Source organism: Natrix helvetica (genome assembly GCF_964273705.1).
Source record: "Natrix helvetica genome assembly, chromosome: 1".
NCBI lineage: Eukaryota > Metazoa > Chordata > Lepidosauria > Squamata > Natricidae > Natrix > Natrix helvetica.
The window spans coordinates 6,345,429-6,371,549 of NC_138548.1; the positions used below are offsets into that span (position 1 = coordinate 6,345,429).

Here is a 26,121-nt window from a genome sequence, read left to right on the forward strand (position 1 = left end):
TCAACAGGGGGAGAGATGCAACATCATCTATCTCCAGTCCATAATGGTCCTTTCAGCAGTTCCAAAAAGGCTCCCACCCATTCACATCACTCAGGTGACCCTGAGGACACAGACAAACCTCCAAGTGGCCTCAAGGACTCTCTCAAAGGATGCAAATGACCAGCTGTCTGCAAGGAGGATAAATCCTTCCTTTCCCCACCATCCAGTCAGAGCTGAAGAAGCTTCTTGGATGAGAAGCAAAATGTCTTCAAAAGAAAAACCAGAATATCCAGTTGCCTCTTGAAAAAAAGCACCATTGGATGAGAATGGCTGTAAGTCAAGGACTTCCTATATAATAGTAGCCAGCTTGGCGGTTTGTGTGTGTGTGTGTGCGCGCGCGCGCGCTGAAAACTGCTGGTCTTTTAGAGCTGCAAATTTCCACCAGCAACAACCTGGTTGCTGCCTTATTCACAAAGATTGCACAATTGTTTCCTCTACATGCGACAACCTTGGAGACCCACTTTAATGAGGCAAGTGTTTTAATGGGATGCGATGTCGATCAGAAAGGTTGGCAGTTCAGTGGTTCGAATACCTAGCATCATGTAACCAAGAGATCTCCCGTGATTTGTCCCAGCTTCTGCCAACCTAGCAGTTCGAAAACACGTTAAAAAATGCAAGTAGAAAAATAGGGACCAACTTTGGTGGGAAGGGAACAGTGTTCCGTGTGCCTTCAGCATTTAGTCATGCCGGCCACATGACCACGGAGATGTCTTCGGACAGGGCTGGCTCTTCAGCTTTGAAACAGAGATGAGCACCACCTCCTAGAGTCAGGAACGACTAGCACATATGTGCGAGGGGGAACTTTACCTTCAATGGGACAAGATCTGCCCTTCCCAAAGACCACCGACTGTGGGCAGTGGCTGTCTGTAACCATGATTCGCCGGCCTCTCTTCCCGCCATTCCCAGCCTCACTTAACCAAGCAGTTAGGTTATTCTAAACCGTTTTATTTTGTTACTTCCCTTTTTAATGTAAAAAAAGCTGCCATCTGATTCCTTGGCAACGGGAGGCACTGATCACGCTGTGAGAAACCTGTTCCAGGCCAGGAAGTGAGACGTAAGTCCCATAGATCGAGAGGGCTCTCGCTTGCCGATTTGGTCCGTGTTCAAAAAAAATCACACGGCAGGTCACGGAGAAGTCCAACAAGAGCTGGGATCAAAATAGCGATGAAGAAAAGAAGAGCACAGATTTGCAAATGGAGAGGGAGAAGGAAGTTTTCCTCCCTCGCTGTGGCAATATCTTCGTCTTTCGAAAACTGCTCAGAGTTGGAAACTGACTAGGAGCTGGAAACAGGCACTTGAGGCCAGTGAAGGATTTGCTAAAAACCAACCTGCTCCTGCCGGAAGGCAGATTGTGTTGCATTTTGGATCAGGCAGGCAGAGAAGATATAGTATATAAAAATTACAAGACAAGCCTGCTCCCTTCTAGCACTGATGATGTTACCTAGTTTGGTAATGAAACGTCTTTAAGAAAACCACCGAGCTGAGAGAAAGGTCCCCACAGAGAAGGGCGATGCCCCCTGCCTATAGATAGTCCTCGACTTACTACAATTGGGATCAGAATTTGGGTTACTTAGCTAGGTAGTTGTTAAAGTGAAGTATCATTATCAAAAGGAGATAACATGTTCCTGTACGGACAAATATCGGTTAATCATTAAAAAGAACGGCAAAAAGAAAAAAATCTGGAGGGTTGATTGGAAAGTTCTTTGAAGTCAAGCCCACAGCCGTAGCTGCCTTCCGTCGCATATGTTTAGTCCTCAGCTTACAACCATAATTCAGCCCAAGATTGATGTTGTTCAGTGAGACCTTCGTTAAAGGGAGTTTGGCCCCGTTTTACCATCTTTCTTGCCGCAGTCATTAAGCGAACCCCTGCAGTTGTTAGCGACGTGGTTGTTATTCGTTCACTGGTCAGGCTGGTCAGGAGGTTGCAAAAGGGGATCACATGATCCCGGGACACAGTAACCGTCATAACTATGAACCAGTTGGCAAGGATCTGAATGTTGATCACGTAACCACAGGGTTGCCGCAACCGTCATTAAGTGTGAAAAACGGTCATAAGTCACTTTTTTCCGCCGCCGTTGTTACTTTAGTCAGTAAAAGGAGGCGGCCGTTCCTGTGCACTTTTTGTTCCAAGACAGAAGAAACGTTACACACTTCATTCTCCGCACCCCGGATTTCATTTTATTCATTAGTGAGCACACACATATTCCTATGACTGAAAAATTGCACTGGAAATGAGGAGGGGGGGGCTTCTGAGAGTGAGAAAAATCCTATGCATGACTTCACCCCCCTCCCAAAAGAAAGCAGCCGTGGCATCCAAAGGAGCGTTCCAGGCATCACCCAAAACCCTGGGACGCTGGGGACCCTTCCCCTCCATTTGTATTCCTGGGATGGGCTGACCTGAGAAGTGAGGAAGTGGGGGCCATGGGCTGGAAGGAAGGGCCCGAGCCTCTGCTTAAGGGGCACAGCTTTATATATATATCCCCGATGCTATATATACACACACCGTATTTTTACGGAGTATAAGACACTCCGGAGTATAAGACACACCTTAGTTTTGGGGGAGGAAAACAGAAAAAACAAAAATTCTGCCTCTGCCTACCAGCATCCATCGGGATTCATCTGGCTAGCCTCCTTGCAGCAAATAGCAAACAGCCAGGTCAGCTTCAGCACATTGTTGCAGCCTGATTCATCACGAGCAGCTGATTGGCGGTTGGATTGGCCTCCCGGAATAGCCCCAATCAGCTGTTCCAAGCTGCAGGGATGGCCACAGACCATCGCCGCCTCCCTGCCTCGCATTTTTGGCCTCTGCACCTCGCGTTTTTAGCTTTCGAACACGCCATTTTAGACCCGTTCAAGGCTGCGGGGATCGCGAGAGCACATCACCACCAATCGCCATCTCCGTGCATTGCGTTTTCGGCCTTTGTGCATTGAGTTTTTGGCCTCCGCACACCCCGTTTCTGGCCTCTACGTGTCGCGTTTTCAGCCGTTGCGTGTTTTCAGGCGGTTCCAGGCAGCGGAGAGTGGAACGATGGTGTGTGGCAATCCCTGCAGCCTGGAAGAGGTCATGAATGTGACGCATGGAGGCTGAAAATGGCCGAAGGGTGGTGGCCAGCAGGTGGGTGTGGCTATATTTGGTGTATAAGACACACTCAAATTTCCCCCCACTTTTAGAGGGAAAAAGTATGTCTTATACTCTGAAAAATACGGTATAGATAGTGTCAGGGAGACAAAAAGTGATAACAGATACGCGACGTAAGGGACGCCATTTCCTATTCTAAGTGGTTCAACAAAGGTAGTTCTTTAAAACACAATTTTCTCCTTCTCACGCTCTCTCCGCGGTTTATCATGAAACGGAGAGGAGCTCAGCGTTGGCAAATCAAGAGAAGGGTTTGGGGGGTAGCAGCAAAACTAGTGGACCCGTAGCAAGAATCCCGGGGTCAATGGAGTTGGGGAAGGGAGCGGGGAAGAGGACTGAGGAGAGGAGGAAAGAAGGAAGCCAAAGAAAAGAGAGAAGGATGAAAGGAGGAAGTAAATGGATGAAAGAGGGAAGGGAAGGGAAAGAGAGGGAAAGAGGAGATGATTGAGGAAAGGGGAGGAGGAGAGAGGGAAGGAGAGAGAAAGAGAGAGGTAAAAGGGGGAGAGAGAGAAGAGGGGAGATAGAGGACAGAAGGAAGAGAAATGAGAAGGGAAAGAGGGACAGGGGAAGAGAGAAAGGGAAAGGAGAGAGGAGAGTGGAAGAGAGGAGAGAAAAAAGGAGAGGAGGGGAGAGAGTAAGGAGAAAGGAAAAGGGGAGAGGGAAAGAGGAGAGGGAAGAGGGGAGGGGAGAGAAGAGGGACGGAAGAGTGAGAAGGGAAGGGACCCCGTCCCTCAACAGCACCCAAGAGGCATAAAAAGAGGGCACAAGCCTTGATTCCTGGCTTGCCCCACAGAAAGAAGGATAACTGACTAGCCGTTACCTTCTTCCAGAAACAGAAAATCTGGGCTCATCCAGAAAAGCTTCAAAATTTCAGGGGAAAAAAGAAAATTACACACAGAACCCGGAGGAAGACAATTCTGAAAAAAGTCAGGTAGAAACGCCAAGGCCAAGCTGGTTTTCTGAGAGATACCAGGCAACCCCCACCAGGCAGACAAGCCCCGCCGGGATGGCATCCATCAAGTTGGCAACAGCTCCAGCTTCGGCCGCTTAACCGGGACTGAGCCACCATCCAGCAGGCAGGATTCCTGTTTCAGGACCGCCGCGTGTCCCAGGCCCTCCCGCATGCCGTTCCAGTGGGGAGAAGGCTCTTCCTTGCTGAGGAACGGCAAGTCCGTGCCAGCCTTGGCGAGCGGTTTGGCCACTTGTTGCTCCGCACTCTCCACCACTAGTGGCCCGGTCCACTCTGGGATCTCCAGCCCCAGGAGTTTCATGAGCTTCGTTATGACCTCATCCACGTAGCCGTGGATGCGCAGGTCCGCCTGTCTGTCCTGAGGACCAGAAAAAGAAGGGGCCAAGATGTGATGTGGAACACAGAATGATGACCGGGTCTTGGGAGTGGTTGCTGGCTTGCTTCTAGGTCCAATCCCAGGTGTTGGGGAAGGAAGAGAAGAGAGAGGAGGGGAGAGGAGACAGGAGAGAACAGGATACGAGGAGGGGAGAGGAGTAGAAAGGAGAGTGGAGACGATAGTGGAGTGGTGAGGAGAGAGGAGGGGAGAAAAGTGAAAAGGAGGAGGAGGGGAGAGTAATGGAGAGGGGAGTGGAGAGGGGAAGGGGAAATGGAGAGGACGGGAGGGGAAGGGAGAGGAGAGGGAAGAATAGTGGAGAAGGGAGAGGACCCTCCCTTCTCCCACACAGAGGAGTGGAGATGGGAATGGAGAGGAGATGGGAGTGGAGAGGATGGGAGGGGAAAGAGAGAGGGAAGAATAGTGGAGAGGGCAGAGGGCAGGGGAGTGGAGATGGGAGTGGAGAGGAGATGGGAGTGGAGAGGACGGGAGTGGAGAGGGTGAGAGTGGAGTGGAGAGGACAGCGAAGGGGAGAGTGGAGGGGAGAGATGGGAGTGGAGAGGAGAGGGGAGAGAAGAGGGGAGAGGAGATGGGAATGGAGAGGAGATGGGAGTGGAGAGGATGGGAGGGGGAAGAGAGAGGGAAGAATAGTGGAGAGGGCAGACGGCAGGGGAGTGGAGAGGAGTGGAGATGGGAGTGAAGTGGAGAGGAGATGGGAGTGGAGAGGACGGGAGTGGAGAGGGTGAGAGTGGAGTGGAGAGGACAGCGAAGGGGAGAGTGGAGGGGAGAGATGGGAGTGGAGAGGAGAGGGGAGAGAAGAGGGGAGAGGAGATGGGAATGGAGAGGAGATGGGAGTGGAGAGGATGGGAGGGGGAAGAGAGAGGGAAGAATAGTGGAGAGGGCAGACGGCAGGAGAGTGGAGAGGAGTGGAGATGGGAGTGAAGTGGAGAGGAGATGGGAGTGGAGAGGACGGGAGTGGAGAGGGTGAGAGTGGAGAGGACAGCGAAGGGGAGAGTGGAGGGGAGAGATGGGAGTGGAGAGGAGATGGGAATGGAGAGGAGATGGGAGTGGAGAGGATGGGAGGGGGAAGAGAGAGGGAAGAATAGTGGAGAGGGCAGACGGCAGGGGAGTGGAGAGGAGTGGAGATGGGAGTGAAGTGGAGAGGAGATGGGAGTGGAGAGGACGGGAGTGGAGAGGGTGAGAGTGGAGTGGACAGCGAAGGGGAGAGTGGAGGGGAGAGATGGGAGTGGAGAGGAGAGGGGAGAGGAGAGGGGAGTGGAGAGAACAAGAAAGTGGAGAGGAGAGAGAGGAGCAAATCTGGCTTCCCCCCCATTTATTTTGTTTTTCAAAAGCTGGCTGGGCAGGTCTCAAAAGGGGATCGGATGACCTAAGGATGGCGCTCATCACTGGCTGACAGGGTAGGCCTCGATCCTGTCCTGTCTCTCTCCTTGGCTGGCAGGGTTTTTGCATTGTGTTAAAAGTTTTAATCACTTCTTCTATTTCCCTTTTTCCATTTTGTAAGCTGCCCAGACTTGTGGTATCAGGGAGATGAGCAGCAGATAAATTCAATAAATAAACAAACAAACTTCAAAGAGGCAGAAGAAACATCAAAGCCTGATGTGGCACATGACCAGGCTGAGCCCAAAGGTGGGGTCAAATGCGTCATTAGTTTGGAGTCTCTCTGCTCCTACAAGAGACCTAATTCCAGTCCCCCGCCCTTGAAGTCCGTTGACTCTTATCTGTGGCCAATTTGCCTGGACTGTGAGTAGATCAGATTCTTGTCTATATCTATCATCTATCTATCTATCTATCTATCTATCTATCTATCTATCTATCTATCTATCATCTATCTATCTATCTATCTATCTATCTATCTATCTATCTATCATCTATCTATCTATCATCTATCTATCTATCTATCTATCATCTATCTATCATCTATCTATCTATCTATCTATCTATCTATCTATCTATCTATCTATCTATCTATCTATCTATCTATCTATCATCTATCTATCTATCTATCTATCTATCTATCATCTATCTATCTAGTTTAATCCTAGGTAGAGGAAGATATTTCTCTCTGGGCACGATGAGAATATAACAGCTGAATATAACTCAGCACTGGCAACAGGAGGGGAGCCGGCCAGTAAACACTCAGCTCCATTCAGTTGCCCATACTCCACCCCGCAAGGGATTATGGGTCATTCAAAGAAGATGAAGATATTGCAGGAAATAAACTCTGAGTACTTTTGAACGCTATTCTGGCAACTGGTTTCTTGCCCCTGACAGCTGATGACTAAAGACCTACCTTCCTCCTCCTCCTCCTCCTCCAACTAGCCGGGTCCTCTCCTAGCCCAAGAGCAGAGAATCCTGGCTTGTCGGTTTATCTGCTGCTCTTTTTCCCAACCAAAAGGGCTGCCCCCAAGGAGCTAAAAGCAAAACGTTGAGGGCCAACTGTCCAGTCGAGGGAAAGAGGGGCTCCTGGCACATACTCACATGCTTGGTGGGCTGCAGGTTCACGATCACCAACTTCCCACCTTTCTTCTTGGTCAGCAGAGGAAGGTCCCCGCTGGGCTTGATTTGCAGCGATGTCCCCAAGGTGATGGACAAGGACGCCCTCCTGTAGGCAGAGGAGAAAGTTGACCTGAAGACCCTTTGCAAAGAGGAAAGGGGAGCGAGGGAAAATGGAGGGAGTCTAGAACTTAATAGTCTGCTGAGGAATTGTTACCACCCCCTACCTTAATTGACCCGCCCGTAAAAATAATAAAGATGGGATACAAATATACAAATATACAGTATTTGTATATGTAAGACAACCCTTGGTGTGTGTGTCCGTCTGTCTGTGTGTGTGTCTCTGTCTGTGTGGGTTCCAGCATAACTCTGGAACGCCTGGGCTGCTGAAATGAAAAGGAATGAATTACATCCATAGTGTCAAATCACAGTACTTTTGACAGTGAGAGTGTGCATTTTGGATTCAAGTTCATATTTGCGTGTGTCTGTGTGTTCCAGTATTACTTTGACTTGACACTCTAGGTAGGATTCATTCCTTTTCCTGTCTAATGCAGGATTAGCATCAATAAATACCTGGGCAACGCCGGGTTATCAGCTAGTTCACTATAAATGAATAAAGCAAGCCCTGGTTATTATCACGGCAGCGGTGTCTTCTTTGTTATTTCTTTAAGGCAATATGTGAGGGAGACCGTTGTGGGCACTATGGGGCTCAGGGCCACCAATCGGCTCTGCTTTCTCTAGTTTGGGTGAGGGAGTGAAGTTTTGTGGAGAGGAGGCAGAGAAGGCCTATGCGGTCCTCAGGATTCTCTTGAGCTTGGTGGTATTCTTGCAGACGTTTCATGACCCAACTAGGCAACACCATCAGTGCTACAAGGCTTTGCTCTCGTTCATATGCGAGTGGCTAGCCCTGACCGTGTTGGTAGGAGGGGATGCCTACTTGATTAGCCTATTGTTTTTTGTTTGCCTGAGTTCCTTGGAGTATTTTTTAGTGCTTGACAACTTGTATATAAACAGAGAGTAAAACCTGACGCCCTTCTAGCGCTGATGACGTTACCTAGCTGGGTCACGAAACATCTGCAAGAAAACCACCAAGCTCAGAGAACACCAAGAACCCCAGAGGCCTCTTCCGCCTCCTCTCCACAAAACTCACTGCCTGTTAGCACTGATGATGTTACTGTTGTGGCCTGTTGACCGCTGGCCCCTCCAGCAGCCGAATCGAATCAGAGGAGGAGGAGGAGGCGGCGGCGTGGGAGTTGGGTCAGCATCAAGCCAACCTGAGAGCTCTGAGGGGGAAGAGGGAGTGGAGCTGTCAGAGAGAGAGAGACAGAGACAGAGACGGAGACTGGGCCGTCCGTCATCCCTCAGATGGAGAGTCAACAGCCCCCAGGTCTGGAGGTGGCTGATGAGGAAGAGGAGGAACAGCTGGGTCCGGTGCCTGACGCGCGGATGTGCAGAAAGCAGAGGAGAGGAGAACAGTGGAAATCTATGGGCTGGTCCTTGGGATGGAAAATCTACCGCTGTTAGTGAAGCCCCAACCTGGCTCTGGAGATGAAAGGCAGGGGGAAGAGATGAATAGATGTGGCAGATAAACTATTCATCTCCTTGACGGAGAGATTTGTTAGCCTGCGGTGACAAACTTTTTGCCGGGGCTGCTGGCACTCCTAATAAAGGCATCTTTTGAGTTCGCTTCAGAGGGTTTGTCGCGTTTGGGGAGCTGGGTCAAAACAGTTGCCTAGTTGGCTCGCGAAACATCTGCAAGGAAACCACCCAGCTCAATCCCGAGCTACAAATATATTGTCGTCTTATTAGTGACATTTCAACCGGTTTATGAACCCCATCGGTCTTGGCTGTTGGGCTCCTCAACCGCAGCTTCCCCCCGCAACCTCCGTATAGATTCAGAAAGACCCAACCCAAAGGAAATTGGGAACCAGAAATTCGGGAGAAGGCTGGGTTTGAAACCGTGCCGTGGGAAACGCACCTGCTGGCTTCGGAAGCCAAATTGAGGTCCCGATCTGGCAGGGAATCTTCCCAGTCTAAGATGGTGTCCATCAACTTGCCTCTTTAAGAAGAAACACAAAAGGCAGACCGATCAAACCAACTGTGAATGGGGAATAAAAGCATTTTTTAAAAATACTTTCCCAGAGTTTTGGGGGTATATTTCTAGCATCAGGAGGCTCAAGCCCCCCCTTCCTCTTCCTCCAGAGCAGTGTTTCAATACAATACAATACAATACAATACAATACAATAGTAGAGTTGGAAGGGACCTTGGAGGTCTTCTAGTCCAACCCCCTGCCTAGGCAGGAAACCCTATACCATTTCAGACAGATGGCTATCCAACATCTTCTTAAAGGCTTCCAGTGTTGGGGCATTCACAACTTCTGGAGGCAATTTCTGTTCCACTGATTAATTGTTCTAGCTGTCAGGAAGTTTCTCCTCAGTTCTAAGTTGCTTCTCTCCTTGATTAGTTTCCACCCATTGCTTCTTGTTCTACCCTCAGGTGCTTTGGAGAATAGTTTGACTCCCTCTTCTTTGTGGCAACCCCTGAGATATTGGAACACTGCTATCATGTCTCCCCTGGTTCCTTCTTTCTCTTAAGCTAAACATACCCAGTTCCTGCAACCGTTCTTCATATGTTTTAGTCTCCAGTCCCCTAATCATCTTTGTTGCTCTTCTCTGCACTCTTTCTAGAGTCTCTACATCTTTTTTTACATCGTGGCGACCAGAACTGAATGCCGTATTCCAAGTGTGGCCTCACCAAGGCATTATAAATTGGTATTAACACTTCAGGTGATCTTGATTCTATCCCTCTGTTGATGCAGCCTAGGACTGTGTTGGCTTTTTTGGCAGCTGCTGCACACTGCTGGCGCATTCGCTGCCTGGGGAATTCTGGGAGTTGAAGTCCAGACATCTTCAAGTTGACACGGTTGAGAAACACTGCTCTGGAGGAAGGAAGAATGAAGACCCCCCACCCCAACCAGCTCACCCTTCCCAGTCCCTCCTTCCAAATGCCAGCAGCCGGGAATTGGGAGCTGAGTGGGTAAATTAAGTGCCTTTTTAAAGCCAGCAGCTCACAAAATAAGAGAATGGGAGGAATCTGATCTTGGGAGGGAGGAATAGAAATGGATCCCGTAGGATTATTTCTTGCAGAAAGTTTGACAGACAGCTTGGACTTCACCTGTTTAGCCAATCGGAGTTTGCATCCGATCTCCGGTTCATTCTACCGATCAGGGGGGTCTCTAAACTCGGCAACATTTAACACGCGGGGATTTCAACTCCCAGCCAGGGAGACCCCCTACTGTAGATATAGGTAGTCCTCGACATACAACGGTTCATTTAGTGGCCATTCGAAAGGACAACGGTGCTGAAAAAAATGACTTAGGACCGTTTCTCACACTTAGGACCGCTGCAGCGCGCCAGTCAGGTGATCCAAATTGAGACGCTTGGCAACTGACTCATATTTATGACGGTCGCAGTCTCCCGGAGTCACGTGGTCCTGTTTTGCGACCTTCTGGCGAGCCAAGTTCATGGGGAAGAGGGGTTCACGCTTAACAACCGTGTTAACTAACACATGTTTAATGGACCCGTGTCCCTCCTGGCTGGTACTGGCATCCTGGGAAGTGACACGAGGCTGGCTACTGGGCTTAGTGAACGCCTCATTGGGCGAGGGGTCCTTACCTACCGCCTTGAAAGAGATGAGGCCCTTACTCAAGAGGCCTTCCCTTGACCCGATGGAGCTAGCTAATTACCGTCCAGTCTCCAACCTTCCCTTTTTAGCGAAGGTTGTAGAGAATGTGGTGGCACAGCAGTTTCCACGACACCTTGAGGAATCCGAATATCTAGACCCACGCCAGTCCAGCTTCCGGCCCGGACACAGCACGGAGACGGCCTTGGTCGCGTTGGTAGATGATCTCTGGAGGGCCAGAGATAGGGGTTGTTCCTCTATCCTGGTCCTATTAGATCTGTCAGCGGCTTTTGATACCATCGACCATGGTATCCTATTGCGCCGGCTGGGGGGGATGGGAGTTGGAGGCACCGTTTTGCGGTGGTTCGGCTCCTACCTCTCCGACCGGACGCAATGTGTGTTGGCAGGGGGGCAGAGGTCGACCTTGAGACCACTCACTTGTGGGGTGCCGCAGGGGTCGGTCCTCTCGCCCCTTCTGTTCAACGCATATGTGAAGCCGCTGGGGGAGATCATCCGTGGTTTTGGGGTGGAGTATCATCTGTACGCTGATGATACGCAGCTGTACATTTCCACCCCAGACCACCCCAACGAGGCTGTCGAGGTGATGACCCGGTGTTTGGAAGCCGTCGGGGTCTGGATGGGGGACAACAGACTCAAACTCAACCCCTCCAAGACTGAGTGGCTATGGCTACCGGCACCCCGGTTCAGCCAGTTGATACCATCACTGGCCATAGGGGGCGAGCAATTGCCCCCTGTGGAACGGGCGCGCAATTTGGGCATCCTCCTAGATGCCCGGCTGTCAATGGATGACCATGTGGCAGCCGTGGCAAGGGGGGCGTTCCACCAGGTTCGCCTGGTGCGCCAATTGCGCCCCCTACTGGACCGGGATGCCCTACGCACGGTCACTCATGCACTGGTGATGTCTCGGCTGGACTACTGCAACGCCCTCTACATGGGGCTTCCCTTGGGACGCGCCGAAGACTGCAGCTAGTCCAGAACGCAGCCGCGCGGGCCATTATGGGGAGTACTAGGTACTCCCACGTAACACCGCTCCTGTGCGAGCTGCACTGGCTGCCTGTGGTCTTTCGGGTGCGTTTCAAGGTGTTAATTACCATCTTTAAAGCGCTCCATGGCACAGGACCTAGCTACTTGCGGGATCGCATCCTACCTCATACTTCCCTGCGACCAATTCGCTCTCACAGGGAGGGACTCCTCCTGGTGCCGTCCACTAAGCAATGCCAACGGGCAGCGCCTAGGGGTAGAGCCTTCTCTGTGATGGGCCCAACCCTCTGCAATGACCTCCCCCCCGATATCAGAACCACCACCGACTTCCGCTCCTTCCGACAAAAACTGAAGACTCACCTGTTCCGTTTAGCCGGCTTGGCCCATTCATAGTCTTTTTTACCTCCTGGCAGATATTTTTAATTGGGTATTTTTAGGGGTTATTTTTAAACATTGTTTTAATTGCTTTACTTTAGGTACAGTTTTTTACAGCCTCCTCTTTTAAGTATTTAGTATTTAACTATATTTGTATTTATTTCCATGTATTTATGTGTTTTAATCTGACTGTACACCGCCCCGAGTCCCTTTTGGGAGAGGGGGCGGTATAAAAGTTTGAAATAAAGTAAAGTAAAGTAAAGTAAAGTAATTGCAGGGATTCATTTAACAACCGTGGCGAGACAGGTCGTAAAATGAGGCAAAATGCACTTCACGAATGTCCCTCTTACCAACAGAAATATCCGTTGTTCATTGTGGCTGTTAAGTAGAGGATTACCAATAGGCCTTGCTTAAGAACCTGTCGAAATTCAAGCTACAACAGGCCAGCCCCTCCAAGGTACTTATAGCCTCGATTTGAATGCCTGGCGTCTACACCACAGCCCCTTGGTCATGTGATCGCATTTGGGGTGTTCGACAACCAACCCGCATTTATGGCCATTTGCAAACCCAGGTCAGAGAATCTTGGATGCCAAGGGGAGGAAAGAACATGAAGAAAGGTTGCAAAATTTGGGTTTAGCTAGTCTAGAGAAAAGAAGAGCTAGGGAGGGACATGATAGAAATATTCCAATATTTGAGAGGCTGCCACAAAGAGGAGGGGGGGGGGGTTAACCTATTTATCAAAACACCTGCAGACAGGACAAGAAAACAAGGATGGAAACTAATCAAGGAGAAAAGCAATGTGGAATTAAGGAGAACCTTCCCAACAGTGAGGATAATAAACCAGTGGAACAGCTCACCACCAGAAGTTGTGGATGCTCCAACTCTGGAGGCTTTTAGCACTAGCACTAGCTCTTAGACTTATATACCGCTTCACAGTGCTTTCCAGCCCTCTCTAAGCGGTTTCCAAAGTCAGCCTCTTGCCCCCGACAATCTGGGTCCTCATTTTACCCACCTCGGAAGGATGGGAGGCTGAGTCAGCCTTGAGCTGGTCAGGATCGAATTGCTGGCAGTGGGTAGAATCAGACTACAATGCTGCATTCTTACCACTATGCCACCAGGGCTCTTGAGAGAGAAAGAGGGAGGGAGGGAGGGAGGAAGGACTTATATACCACTTTATGGTGCTTTTCAGCCCTCTCTAAGCGGTTTCCAGACTCAGCCTATTGCCCCCAACAATCTGGGTCCTCATTTTACCCATCTCGGAAGGACAGAAGGCTGAGTCAACCTTGAGCCGGTGAGATTTGAACTGCCGAACTGCAGCTGAAGTAGCTTGCAGTATTGCACTCTAACCACTGCACCATCTCGGCTCTTGATTGGACAGCCATTTGTCCGGAATAGTATGGGATTGCCTCCTTGAGCAGGGGTTGGACTAGAAGACCTTGCAGGTCCCTCCCAACTCTCTTCCTGCAGTCGATGGCGTGATGAATGACTGAGGGACGGGTGTAAATTGAGCAGGGACCATTAGACAATCCATCTTCTGCCTGCCTCTTTCCTTAGCAGTTCTCCTCTCCACGAAGGTCCCCAAAGTTGCTATTGACAATCTTGCCAAGGAGATGTAATGCCAGCTTAAAGCACCTAAAGCTGAGAAGCGTTTCCCCCCTGCCCTTCCTTGATTCGAGGGGCAGCCGTGGGGTGCAATGGCCACTCATTAAGAACCCCGCCGTCCGTAACTCGCCTTTTGCGCCAAAATAGGAGGGGGAAGGGGAGAGCCAGTGCCTTACCTCCTGGCCTTTGGCTGACACTTTTAAACCACTTTTTAACCAATTCACCAGTGGAAGAGCTTGCCTTCAGAAGCTGTGAATGCTCCGTCATTGGAGGTTTTAAGAAGAGATTGCACAGCCATTTATCTAAACTGGTGTAGGTTCTCCTGCTTGAGCAGGGGGCTGGACTAGACAACCTCCAAGGTCCCTTCCAGGTCATTCTACTCTACAGACTTCAAAGTTGGCCGTGGCCAAATGATCCCCTGGCGAGTTGCCTGTGGCGAGTTGTCCTAGACCAGTGGTTCCCAACAGGGGGGCAATGTGATTTTTACTGGGGGCAATTTGAACCTTGCTCAAATCAGGTTAATGGCGAACCTGTGGCACGCATGCCAGAAGTGGCACGCAGAGCCCTCTCTAGGGGCAGGCGCAGTCGCCAGCTGCTCTTCTGGTTTCCAGCATGGACATCCATTTTCAGGCCATTTTCCGGGGCATGTTTGGGGCATTTTCCGGGGCATTTTCCTGGCCATTCTAGGCAGTTTTCAGGGCTGTTTTTAGCCCATTTGGGGGCATTTTACTCCAGCTTGAAAACAGCCCAAAAAACGACCTGAAAAACAGTCCAAAACAGGCCCTTTCCCAGCTATTTTGGAACTAAAAACAGCCCGAAAAATGACCTGAAAAATGGCCACAAAATAGGCATGCACACTGGCAAGGCTGTTTTGGGGGTTTCCGGTGCTCCAGCCACACACGCATGCACACACATTCCAGTTTGGGCGCTCGGTGCCAAAAAGGTGTGCCATCACTGGTATAGGGTCTCCTGCCTGAGCATGGGGTTGGACTAGAAGACCTCCAAGGCCCCTTCCAGCTCTATTCTGATTAGAATTAAGGGAGCCCAGAAGGGGATTCAAGAATTGGAGATGGTGAGAAAGGCATTGCTGTGCATGTACTCAACCTATGACCATAATGGAGGCTGTCCATTATGGTCATAAGTTGTGACAGTTTTAATGCACGTTATCACATGATCAACTCGATTTTACCACCTCCCCCCCCCCCCCCAGCAATTGTTAAACAAATCAGCATGGTCTTTAAGTGAACCTCCCACACAAGTAAACACTGCACTCGTTAAGGAAATCTAATGTTCTTGGAGGGTTTTTTTCTTTTGCGGAAAACTGAAAAGTAATACCAGCATTTTGGCAAAAGCTTGTTAATTCTCGTCCTGCAATCACTGTAAATGGCCATAAATGCCAGCCAGTTGCTAAATGCTGAAAATGGAGTCATGTACCCAGCTATCGGAATTTGGGAAATGAGTTGTTATTGCCACTGGGGGAAGGTCTGTCGTAACTTGGACCAGTCGTAAGTCAAGGGCTATCTGTAATGGCAACAGGCAGGAAAAAAAATGAAGGCCAGGCATGAGGATGGATGAGAGAGAGAGAGAGAGGGAGGGAGAGAGAGACAGAGAGAGAGAGAGAGACAGAGACGGAGAGAGAGACAGAGAGAGACAGAGAGAGAGAGAGAGACAGAGAGAGAGACAGAGAGACAGAGACGGAGAGAGAGACAGAAAGAGACAGAGAGAGAGAGAGAGACAGAGAGAGAGAGACAGAGAGAGAGACAGAGAGAGAGAGAGAGACAGAGAGAGAGAGAGAGACAGAGACGGAGAGAGAAACAGAGAGAGACAGAGAGAGAGAGAGACAGAGAGAGAGAGAGAGAGAGAGACAGACAGAGAGAGACAGAGACAGAGAGAGAGAGAGACAGAGACGGAGAAAGAGACAGAGAGAGACAGAGAGAGAGAGACAGACAGAGAGAGACAGAGAGAGAGACACAGAGAGAGAGAGAGAGAGAGAGACACAGAGAGAGAGAGAGACAGAGGGGGGGGTAGGCAAAAGCTGGGGAGGAATTTTCCAAAAGAATTTGAAGTGTTTTAAAGCGGAAAGAAATTCGCTAATTTTGACTCTCCCTTGAGCCTTCATGCGGTGACTGGCTTCGGAATAGTCTGGATATGGAATAATTAAGTACAAAGTTGTCCTTGACTTACAACTGCAATGGAGCCCAAAATCTCTGTTGTTAAGTAAGACATTTGTTAAGCACATTTTGTCCCATTTTCTTGCTCTGGTTCTTAAAATGAATCACAGAAGTTGACTTAAATGAATCACAGATTCACTTAAATCTGGCTTCTCCGTTGATTTTGATCCTCAAAAGGGGATCATGTGACAACCGTCATAAATACGAACCGGTTGCCAAGCGTCTGGATTTGGATCAAGTGACCACAGGGAGGCTGCAAAAAGGTCGTAACTGTGAAAAACATAAGTCATAAGTCCCATTTTTCAGTGCCACTGCAACTTTGAAGGTCACTAAACGAACCGTCGTAAGTCGAGGGCTACCTGTAATTAAGGTATCGAATGGGCTGCGTTCACACCACATTGCCAATCAACAAAAAGGTAAACGGAAGTGTAGCATGTCATGTAGGTTTATAGTTGAATATTCCATCTAATACAGCCAGTCCTCATTTAGTGACTATTTGAAATTACCAATGGAGCAGAAGTTGCCTTCAGAAGTTGTGGGAGCTTCATCCCTGGAGTCTTTCAAGAAGAGACTGGACTGCCATCTGTCAGAAATGATGTAGGGTCTCCTGCCTGGGCGGGGGGTTGGACTAGGTGACCCACGAGGTCCCTTCCGCCTCTATTAATCTGTTACATCTTTTATCATGCGAACGCATGCCGGTTGGGTCTTTATGTGACTTGATGGAACGGGGTGTGAAGGGGGCCGTCTTTGGCAGCCTGTCTTTTCGGAAGGACTCGTGGGGAGGGGTCAGGGAAGGCAGCCGGGGAGGGGGGGGTGAACGCACCTGCAGGATCGGAGCCCTCGGTGTTTGGAGACGTCGCAGAGCCGGCCGGTGGGTTTGAGCCCCATGGTGCCCACAACGGTCTCCCTCACGTATTGCCTTAAAAAAATGAAAAGAAGACACGGCTACAGGTCTTTATTTACTCATTTGTATTTACTTAATTTCTATCCCGTCTTTCTTATTTTTACGAATAACTCAGGCCGGCAAACTTACCTAACACACCTTCCTCCTCTTACTTTCACCACAACAACCTTGTGAGGTGGGTTGGGCTGAGAGAGAGGTCAAAGGTCACCGAGCTGGCTTTCATGTCTAAAGCAGGGTTAGAACTCCCAGTCTCCTGGTGATTGGCCCAAAGTCACCCAGCTGGCTTTCATGCCTAAAGCAGGACTAGAACTCCCAGTCTCCCAATTTCTAGCCTTGGTGTCTTATCCAGACCACCAAATGGGAAGCATTGCTGCCCTCCAATTCTTGGGAGGGGTGGCTCTGGATTAACAGCTCCCACCCCAGACGAGCATCTTCTACTTCCAGGTGTGGAAACAGCTGCCTCTTGGGCTGAGTCCCTGACTCGGCAACCCGATAGGCTGCTGAGATAGATTCAGATCTTGCTCTTGACTAAAATTAGAGGAGGATGTCTTGCTAAGAGAGAGGAGTGGTGTGCTGGCCTAGAGGTTGAGCTCTCGCCTTGCAATCAGGAGGCTGTGAGTTCAATCCTAGGTAGAGGCAGATGTTTCTCTCTCTGGGCACAGTGAGAATATATCTGCTGAACAAAACTCCGCACTGGCAACAGGAAGGGCATAGGGCCACTAAACACTCTGCTAGCTCCATTCAGTTGCCCAGACTCCACCCCACAAGGGATTACGGGGTCGTTAAAAATGATGATGATGTCTTGGTAAGAGAGACCCAGCCCAGGATGATGTCCCACTTGGTAAGAGAGACCCAGCCCAGGATGATGTCCCACTTAAAGAACGCTGAGCATCCCCGGTTAAAAAAACACACCGTGATTAAAAGCCATATTTGTTTTTCACGTAAAAGCAGCTGGGGGATGGGGGGGAAATAAAAGGAACATACTTGCCACATTTCATGCATTCCTCTACGAACATGTTCCCGTGCAGCTCTGCCAGCTTGTCCCTAGAGTGGAGACACGAAGAAAAGTTGCTAGACGGGGGAGATCAGATGCACTAAAAAGGGGTCTCCCAACTCGGCAACTTTAAGACGTGGGATTTGCTCTCTGTTTATATACTAGTGGTGTTAATAGTGTAATGAAGGAACTTACCAACTACAATCCCACTAACAAGCCAGCAAACTGCTAGTACAGGGGGCAGCAACCTGTGGCTCTGGAGCCGCATGTGGCTCTTTCATTCCTCTGCTGTGGCTCTTTGTCACCGGTTGGTGCCACAATTTTGAGAGGAGCTTCCTGTTTTGGGGGGGGGGAAGCAGGAAGCACCAGGCGGAGACTCTATGGCAAGGGGCAGGTTTTCCGGTCAGCTCCACAATTGATAGGGCTTTCGGTTAGGACAGGTAGAGGGAAAAGGAAGCCGCGCGAGGAGACGACTCTATGGTGGGGGAGCCGGACTTCTGGTCGGCTCTAGAATTGAACGGGGAGCTTCCGGTTAGGACCTTTGTGGCTCTTTTGAGTGTTTACGGTTGCCGACCCCTGTGCTAGTACATAAATGGAGAGCAAGCCCCACTCCCTTCTAACACAAATGATGTTACCTAGTTGGGTCATGAAACGTCTGCAAAGAAACCACCAAGCTCAGAGAACCCTATGGACCCCCCGGCTGCCCCCACTTCACATTCTCCTTTTCTTCTTCCTCCTCCTCCTCTCCACAAAACCCCCTCTCCCTTCCAGCACTGATGATATTCCATAGTTGGATCATAAAACGTCTACAAGAAAAGCACCAAGCTCAGAGAGCACTAAGCAACCCAAAGCCGCCTCCTCCTCCAGCACTTTCTCCTCCTCCTCCAGTACTTTTTTCTTCTCCTTCTCCAACACTCTTCCTCCTTCTACGTCCCCAACACTTTCTGCTTTACCATCGCTCTTTCTCCTCCTCCTCCTCCTCCTCCTCTACCCCCACCACTCTTTTTCCTTCTTTGCTCAGGAATTCTGGGAGCTGAAGTCCACCAACTGTAAAGGGGCCATCGTTCCCCATCCCTGATCTAGGGTGATTTCTTGGAGAAGCCCCAACTTCGACACCTCATTGGCCGCAACGTTTCAAGCAGGTAAGCGTTACCTGGGGAAGCCGGACCTCACGTGAAGCCCATCTATGTTTTGGCTGACCAGGAAGTGCAGGATGCCCACTCGATGGAGCTCCAACAAGGCCATGTGAGTCTTGGACGGCCTCGCGTTCTCAAAGGTGGTGTCGAATTTGGGCACCAGGCCCCGCTCCTCCATGGTCCACACCCCATTCGGGCCTCTGCACCAAGGAAGAGAAGCAAAGTTGGTTCTCCACTTACATTGGAGTTCATTTAGTGACTGCTTGAAGTGGCAAATCTCACTGGAAAAACAAAGTAACTTAATGACCATTTCCCACACTTGCGACCGTTGAGGTCCCGTGATCAAAATTCAGACGCTTGGCTCTTGACTCATATTTATGACAGTGCCCGGGGGGGGGGGGGTCACATGATTGCTCCCCTTTTGCGACCTTCTGATGAGCAAAATCACTGAGGAAGAGAGATTCACTTAACAACCGTGAGACTCGATGAAGAACTGCAGGGATTCATTTAGCAACGGCGGCAAGAAAAGTGGTAAGACGGGACAAAACTCACTTAAGAACTGCCCTGCTTAGCAAGGGAAAATCTGGGGCTCAATTGTGGTCGTAGGTCGAGGAGGACTACCTGTCGGTGGCATGACTCCAGGCTACCAGAGCAACCATCTCATCTCATGGGATTGGACCGACCCGCTGACACCAGAAGGAACATGCTGAAGACCCCCATCAGCCAAGACAGGGGTCTCCAACACCGGCCACTTTACGACTTGTGGACTTCAATTCCCAGAATAACTTTGCACCCGATGGAACAATCACCAGGGCCGTACTTGATCTCACCACTCTAGCAGAAGGACTGGCTGAGAATTCTGGGATAAACAGTCCTCTAACACAGGGGGGGTTTCCAACCTTGGCTACCGTTTTACAACAAAGGGACTTCAACTCCCAGAATTTCTCATCCAGCACATGCTTGCTGAAGAATTCTGGGAACTGGAAGTCCACAAGTCGTAAAGTGGCCAAGGTTGGAGACCCCTGAGCCAAGGAATTTGGGCCACCAAGGGTACAGGAGAAGACCTTTTTCTGCTGTAGCTTCTGGAACATTGTGCTCCTCGAGGCGAGATCTGCCCCCTCTCCCCCACCTTTTAAGACTTCCAAAAGGGCCTTCGAAACCTAGCTCTCCTGGTTGGCCTGGGGCTTGGAGGGGGGGGGGGGCTCAGGCCATTCTGGAGAAGATTACAGGATTAAACACTCCTACCTGCCACCACATTGTATGCTCCCCTCCTCCATCTTCTCATTGATTCTAATGTTATATTGACGGTTTTAACACAACACTGTTTTTATTGTGTTGTAAGCAGACGATTGGTAGAGGACAGGAAGGCCTGGAGGAATGTTGTCCATGGAGTCGCGATGGGTCGCACACGACTTCGCAACTAACAACAATAATGTGGGTGAGAGGAAGATGAGGGGAAACTGCAGGTATACCAAGACAGAATGATTATATTTCCTTATCGTTCGTGAAAACATCATGGAAATAATTTCAAGGAAAGGCTATAGTCCTTCAGCCTGGCCTTTAATTCAACTGAATTCCTAGATTAATCATCGGAATCAAACATAACTATGAGAGGGGTCTTATCCTGGTTTGTGTTCCATTATACAGATAGTCATCGACTTATAACCACAATTGAGCCCAAAGTTCCTGTTGCTAAACAGGACGTTTGTTAAGTGCATTTTGCTGGTCAGAAGGTCGCAAAAAGGGATCACGTGACCCCGGGACACTTTAACCGTCATGAATATGAGTCAGTTGCCAAGCATTGGAATTTTGATCAGGTGACCACGGGGATGCTGCAATGGTCGTAAGTGTGAAGACTGGACATAAATCACTTTTTTCATTGACATTGTAACAGATGAACAGAGTTGGAAGGGATCTTGGAGGTCATCTAGTCCAACCCCTCTGCCCAAGCAGGAGACCCTACACCATTTCTGACAAATGGCAGTCCAATCTCTGCTTGAAAGCCTCCAGGGATGAAGCTCCCATAACTTCCGAAGGCAAGTTCTGTTCCATTGGTAGTTTCAAATAGTCATTAAATGAGGACTATCTGCATTAGATGGAATATTCAACTATAAATCTGCAGCCTTTTCCTTGTATCCCCCATAATGAGATCTGAGCATTCAAGGCTTCATAATTCGTCCTCCGTGCATTGAGCATGGCTTCCAAACCAAAATCGCATCCTCAGTTCTATGCACGGCTTCATAAACCAAAATATTCGAAGCCTGCTGTTCCCGAATCTAAAACTTGGTCTGAAAATTCTGAGTTACCATATTTTTCAGACTATAAGACGCACCAAGATTTTGAAGAGGTAAATTTAAAAAAAAACTTTTTGCACTCTGAAGGCCTCCCAAACCCTCGGCATGCCTTGTTTTTTGTGAAAACGGAGCATGCAGAGAGTTTGAGAGGCCTGCAAAGTGCTCCTGCGGGCTGGGGGGCAAAAGCGAGCAAAAAACAGGGCATGCATAGGCTTTGGGAGGCTTGTAGAATGCTCTTGGGGGCGGGGGGACAGCCTATTTTCCGCTCATTTTTGCCCTCCCCAGCCCCAAGGAGCGCTTTGAAGTCCTCCCAAACTCTCTGCACGTCCATTTTTGTGAAAAACGGGATGCACGGGGGCGGGGTTTCGGAAGGCCAAAAATGCTGTATTCAATGTATAAGACGCACCCAGATTTTCACCCTCTTTTTTTGGGGGGAAAGGTGCATCTTATACTCTGAAAAATACAGTAGGTGAAATTTGGCCTCTGGTCCACACCTCTGGCCTCGGCTGTCCCTTTCCCCACCTGAAATCCGGAATCCCTGAAGCTGTGCTGATCCCCGCCCCGGTGTGAAAGACCACGTTGAAAGAATTCTGGATCAAGTCAGCCAGCTGATGGATCTTCCTTTCCAACTCGTCCGGCGGATCAAAAATCTGAATAAAAGATGGAAGACGTTAGAGTAGGCTCCGAATGGGTGGCAGTGCAGAGGTGAAGCAATGGGTCCCCGAAGCACCTACGAAGGGGTGAATCCCTTGTTGGGTATCAACAGCCAGGAGTTTAACTGCCCTGCTAAGGTCAAGAGAGAAGCCACCTCCGGCCAGATTAAGGCTGATCTGGTTACTTTCTGCTTTATTATTAGATTTCTCCCCACTCTTTTTTTTTTTACGTCTAAGTAATCCTCGACTTACCAACATAACTGAATCCAAAATTTCCATGGCTAAGCAAGGCAATTAAGTGAGGGGTGGGGGTTGCCCCATTTTACATTACAACCTGCAGTGGTTAAGCAAATTTTGTCCCATTTTGCAGTACAGTCTATTTTCCTTGGTTGTTAAGCGAATCACTGCATTTGTTAAGTGAATGACATGGCCGTTAAACACATCTGGCTTCTCCCATTAACTTTGCATATCGGAAGCCAGCTGGAAAGGTCACAAATGGGGATCATGTGAATCCAGGACACTGCAACAGTCATAAAGACATGTCAGTTGCCAAGCGCCTGAATTTTGATCACATGACCTTTGGGATGCAGCAACGGTCGTAACTATGAAAAACAGTCATCAATCACTTTTTTCAGTGCCGTTGTAACTCTGAACGCCCACCAAATGAATGGTTGTTACAACCACAGCTGTGACTGAGATTAGGTTAGATTAATTAGATTAGATATGGCTAAGCGAGACATTGATTAAGGTGAATTTCGTCCCATTTTACCCCCTTCCTTGCCACCGCTGTTAAGTGAATCACTGCAGTTGTTGAAAGCCAGTAACAGGATTGTTAAGTGAACAATCCTGGCTTCCCCACGGAAGGTCGCAAAAGGGGATCGCCTGACCCCCACCCCCACTCCGGGACGCTGCAATCGTCATAAATATGAGTCAGTCGCCAAGCGCTCTGAATTTTGAGCTTGTGAACCCCTGGGGGATGCTGCGACCGTCATTAAGTCTGAAAAACAGCCCTAAGTCACTTTTATCAGAGCTGTCGGAACCCCAGTCACTAAACGAACTGTTGTAAGTAGAGGACTGCCTGTATAGACACCCCCCCACACACACACACACACATACACCTCCAATGGGGCCCATAGATAAAACTGACTAGCTGGCTCAGTGACTAAAACACTGAGCTTGTCGATCATAAAGGTCAGCAGTAAAAAGGGGGATCAATTGTGCAGAGATGGACAGGTTAACTATGGAATTAAAAGACAGAAAAGAAACAGATTATTATATGATTTGGAACATATGGTATAATTGGCTAGAAAATAAATGTAAAGATCATATATACAGATTTCTTAAGAGACATATCAAAAGGGAAAGGTATTGTATATATTTGTAAATATTGATATAACTAAAAGGTATCGTGTCTGTGTGTGTGTGTATACTGGCTGGGTGTCCTTTGTTGTTTCGTGTTGTAATGGCCTGGGTGGTGGGTGGGGCTCGTTTGTTGACTAGGGCTGGTTTCCAGATGTCTGGTAGGCAGGAGGTATCGTCACGTTTATTCATGTTGTTTATTCAATTTTGAAGGAACCAAATTAATCTCCAAAACTGAACGCTTCAACAAGGGAATAATTATGGAAGCCATCAAAATAGAGAAACACCCCCACAACATGAATAAACGTGACATACATACATACATACATACATACATACATATGTGTGAGTGTGTTGCATTTGTGCTGATACATAAATAAAGGGAGACTAGTATAGATTTCAAGCTATTTAGCTCTCATCAGCTAGCCATACCTTTACTGGGAATTGAACCTAAAAAAATGGATTTCTGCCTGGATGGCCCCTAGGGTGGGCCAATAGACAGAAAAGGGAAGCAGTATGCTCCCTCCCATATTTGGGCATACCAGGGTTGTGACACAATACATACATACATACATACATACATACATACATACATACATACATGTTGTATTTGTGCTGATAAATAAATAAAGGGAGACTAGTATTTGGGCATACCAGGGGTTGTAACATACATAAATACATACATACATACATACATACATACATACATACATACATACGTTGTATTTGTGCTGATAAATAAATAAAGGGAGACTAGTATAGATCTATTTCAACCTATTTAGGTCTCATCAGCTAGCCATGCCCTTACTGGGAATCTGGCAATATTTGGGCATACCAGGGGTTGTAACACAAATACGTGTGTGTGTGTGTGTGTGTGTGTGTGTGTGTGTGTACGTGTACATGTACAATACATACATATATATATATATGAATGAATAATTATACTATATATAGAATAGTGATGTATACAATTGGAAAGAAAGAAAATTGAGATAGCCATTGTGTAAATGAGATTGATACCAATACTGAAGCGCTGTTAAAGAATGGAAATGTGGTATAAATGTTGAAATATGTTTCCTAAAAATATTAGAAAAGAAAAAGAAAAGTCAGCAGTTCAAATCCCTAGTGCAGGTCTCCTGCGTGAGGAGGGGGTTGGACTAAACCCCTTGAAAGGAAAGATAAAGGAACACCCCCACACACACCCATGCTGCCTGGGGGATTCTGGGAGTTGTAGTCCATGATGCCCACTTTAGAGAGACCCCCCCATCTTGCCCTGGAAGGGGGGGGGGGGAATCAATTCCCTCAAGCTCCCCCTTCCAACCTGCCTCAGGGGCGGCCCCTGTGCTTCACTTTCCCCCCTTCTCCTTCCGTGCCTGTTTCCCTCCAGCCCCCCCCCCCAGTTTCAGATTCTTGACCCCCCCTTCGTGCCTTAGTTTCCCTCCGGGAGGCCTTCGCCCACCCCCACGGCCGAGGGTCCCTCAGGAGAGGAAAGGGGCGGGGCTGGGGGGGGGAGATGGCCCGTTCCCATGGCAACGAGGCCTCCTCTCGCCTGCCTCGCCTTCCCCTCACCTCCGGGAGGCCGCACTTCCCTTTGTCCGGGTAGGGAGACAACCCTGCCGCGTAATTCACCGACATCCCGTTGCTGTCTCGAGGAACCGCTACCTCTTCATCGTTTCGTTGGGAATCATTAAGGGACCCCCCCTCCTCAAATCTCAACGGATAACTTCCGGTCGAGGGGGAAAGTTGCGCAGGCGCATTCCGCGGGAATATTCACCCGTGGTAGGGGAGTTCGCCATCTTTGCTTTGGGCGGAGAGCGCGAGCGTGTTTGCTTTCTTGGAAAGGTAAACGACGTCGTGGGCGCCATGTTTGGTGCGGGTGTTAGGAGGGAGACGGCCATGTTTGGGAATGGTAGAGTGAGAGAGGAGGTGTGGTCGCGGATAGGTGAAGTTGCCGGCGTCGCCATCTTTGTTTCGGGCAGGCAGGGAAATAGGGAGGGGGAGCAGTATGTAGCGCTCTGGTTTTTGGGGGGGATGGGTTTGCGTTTGGGGAGGGGGAAGAGTTCAAACAACCTCCCAAAAATAGGAACGTGGCAATGTTGCTCAAGGTAGCAGTTTAAAAACATGCTGATCTTTGAAAGTCTTGGGGGAAAGGTGCTTTTTTCAAGAGGCAACTGGACTTCCTTGGTTTTTTTCTTTGAAGACGTTTTCCTTCTTCTCCAGGAAGCTTCTTCAGTTCTGACTGTGTTACAGAAAATGACAAGTCTTTAGACTTCTCAGGATACAGGAGGAGTTTATTTGGCAGCCAGGTTCAGAAAGTTAGCACATGGCTAAGATTGCAAATTCTGAACAACCTTCATTATCGAAGCACGCGTTCTTATACATTCTCAAAGGCAGCGTAACATGGAAACACTTAACTCATTTCTTATTGGTTATTTTGGGGGAAAAGCCTTATAAGGAGATGGAGGGTCTTACTTCTCCTTTTGTTACAGGTATGGACTATGTGCCATTAACGAACTTTATTTGAACCTTGTGGTTTTGGACTTTTGACATAGGGACATTTGCTGGAACATGTTGTGGTTGAAGGCTGATGACATTTCCCTGTCCCTTGAAGCAAGCTTCTAACTGTCCCTTTTATGCCACGTCTTCATTCTTATATTTTAATCCATATTTTATTCTACTTTAACTGGATGGCGGGGAACAGAAGGGTTTCTACTCCTTGCAGACAAAGCTGGTCATTTGCATCCTTTGAGAGGGTCGTTGAGGCCACTTGGAGGTTTGTCTGTGTCCTCGGGGTCACCTCAATGCTGCAAATAGTTCCTGTAATCTGCAATTCTTTCTGGAAATCCATTCCTTCTCCCGCACGATTCCAAGGGTGTCCATCCCAAATTGCACAGCTAAAAGTCTGTAGAGATTCTCC

General features: G+C 48.9%; 1 protein-coding gene across 1 annotated transcript; it reads right to left on the bottom strand.

Moving 5' to 3' along the window:
- Nucleotides 1-2,194: 2,194 nt before the first annotated feature.
- SIRT6 (sirtuin 6) lies at nt 2,195-24,962 on the bottom strand. Its single transcript, XM_081938145.1, has 8 exons — nt 24,774-24,962; nt 21,715-21,842; nt 18,916-19,098; nt 17,753-17,812; nt 16,688-16,783; nt 9,011-9,091; nt 7,018-7,141; nt 2,195-4,503 (listed from the first exon to the last, which is right to left on the bottom strand). The coding sequence occupies exons 1-8, from the start codon at nt 24,837-24,839 to the stop codon at nt 4,192-4,194; spliced, it is 1,050 nt and encodes a 349-aa protein (XP_081794271.1). The 5' UTR covers nt 24,840-24,962; the 3' UTR covers nt 2,195-4,191.
- Between the last annotated feature and the right edge of the window lie 1,159 nt (nt 24,963-26,121).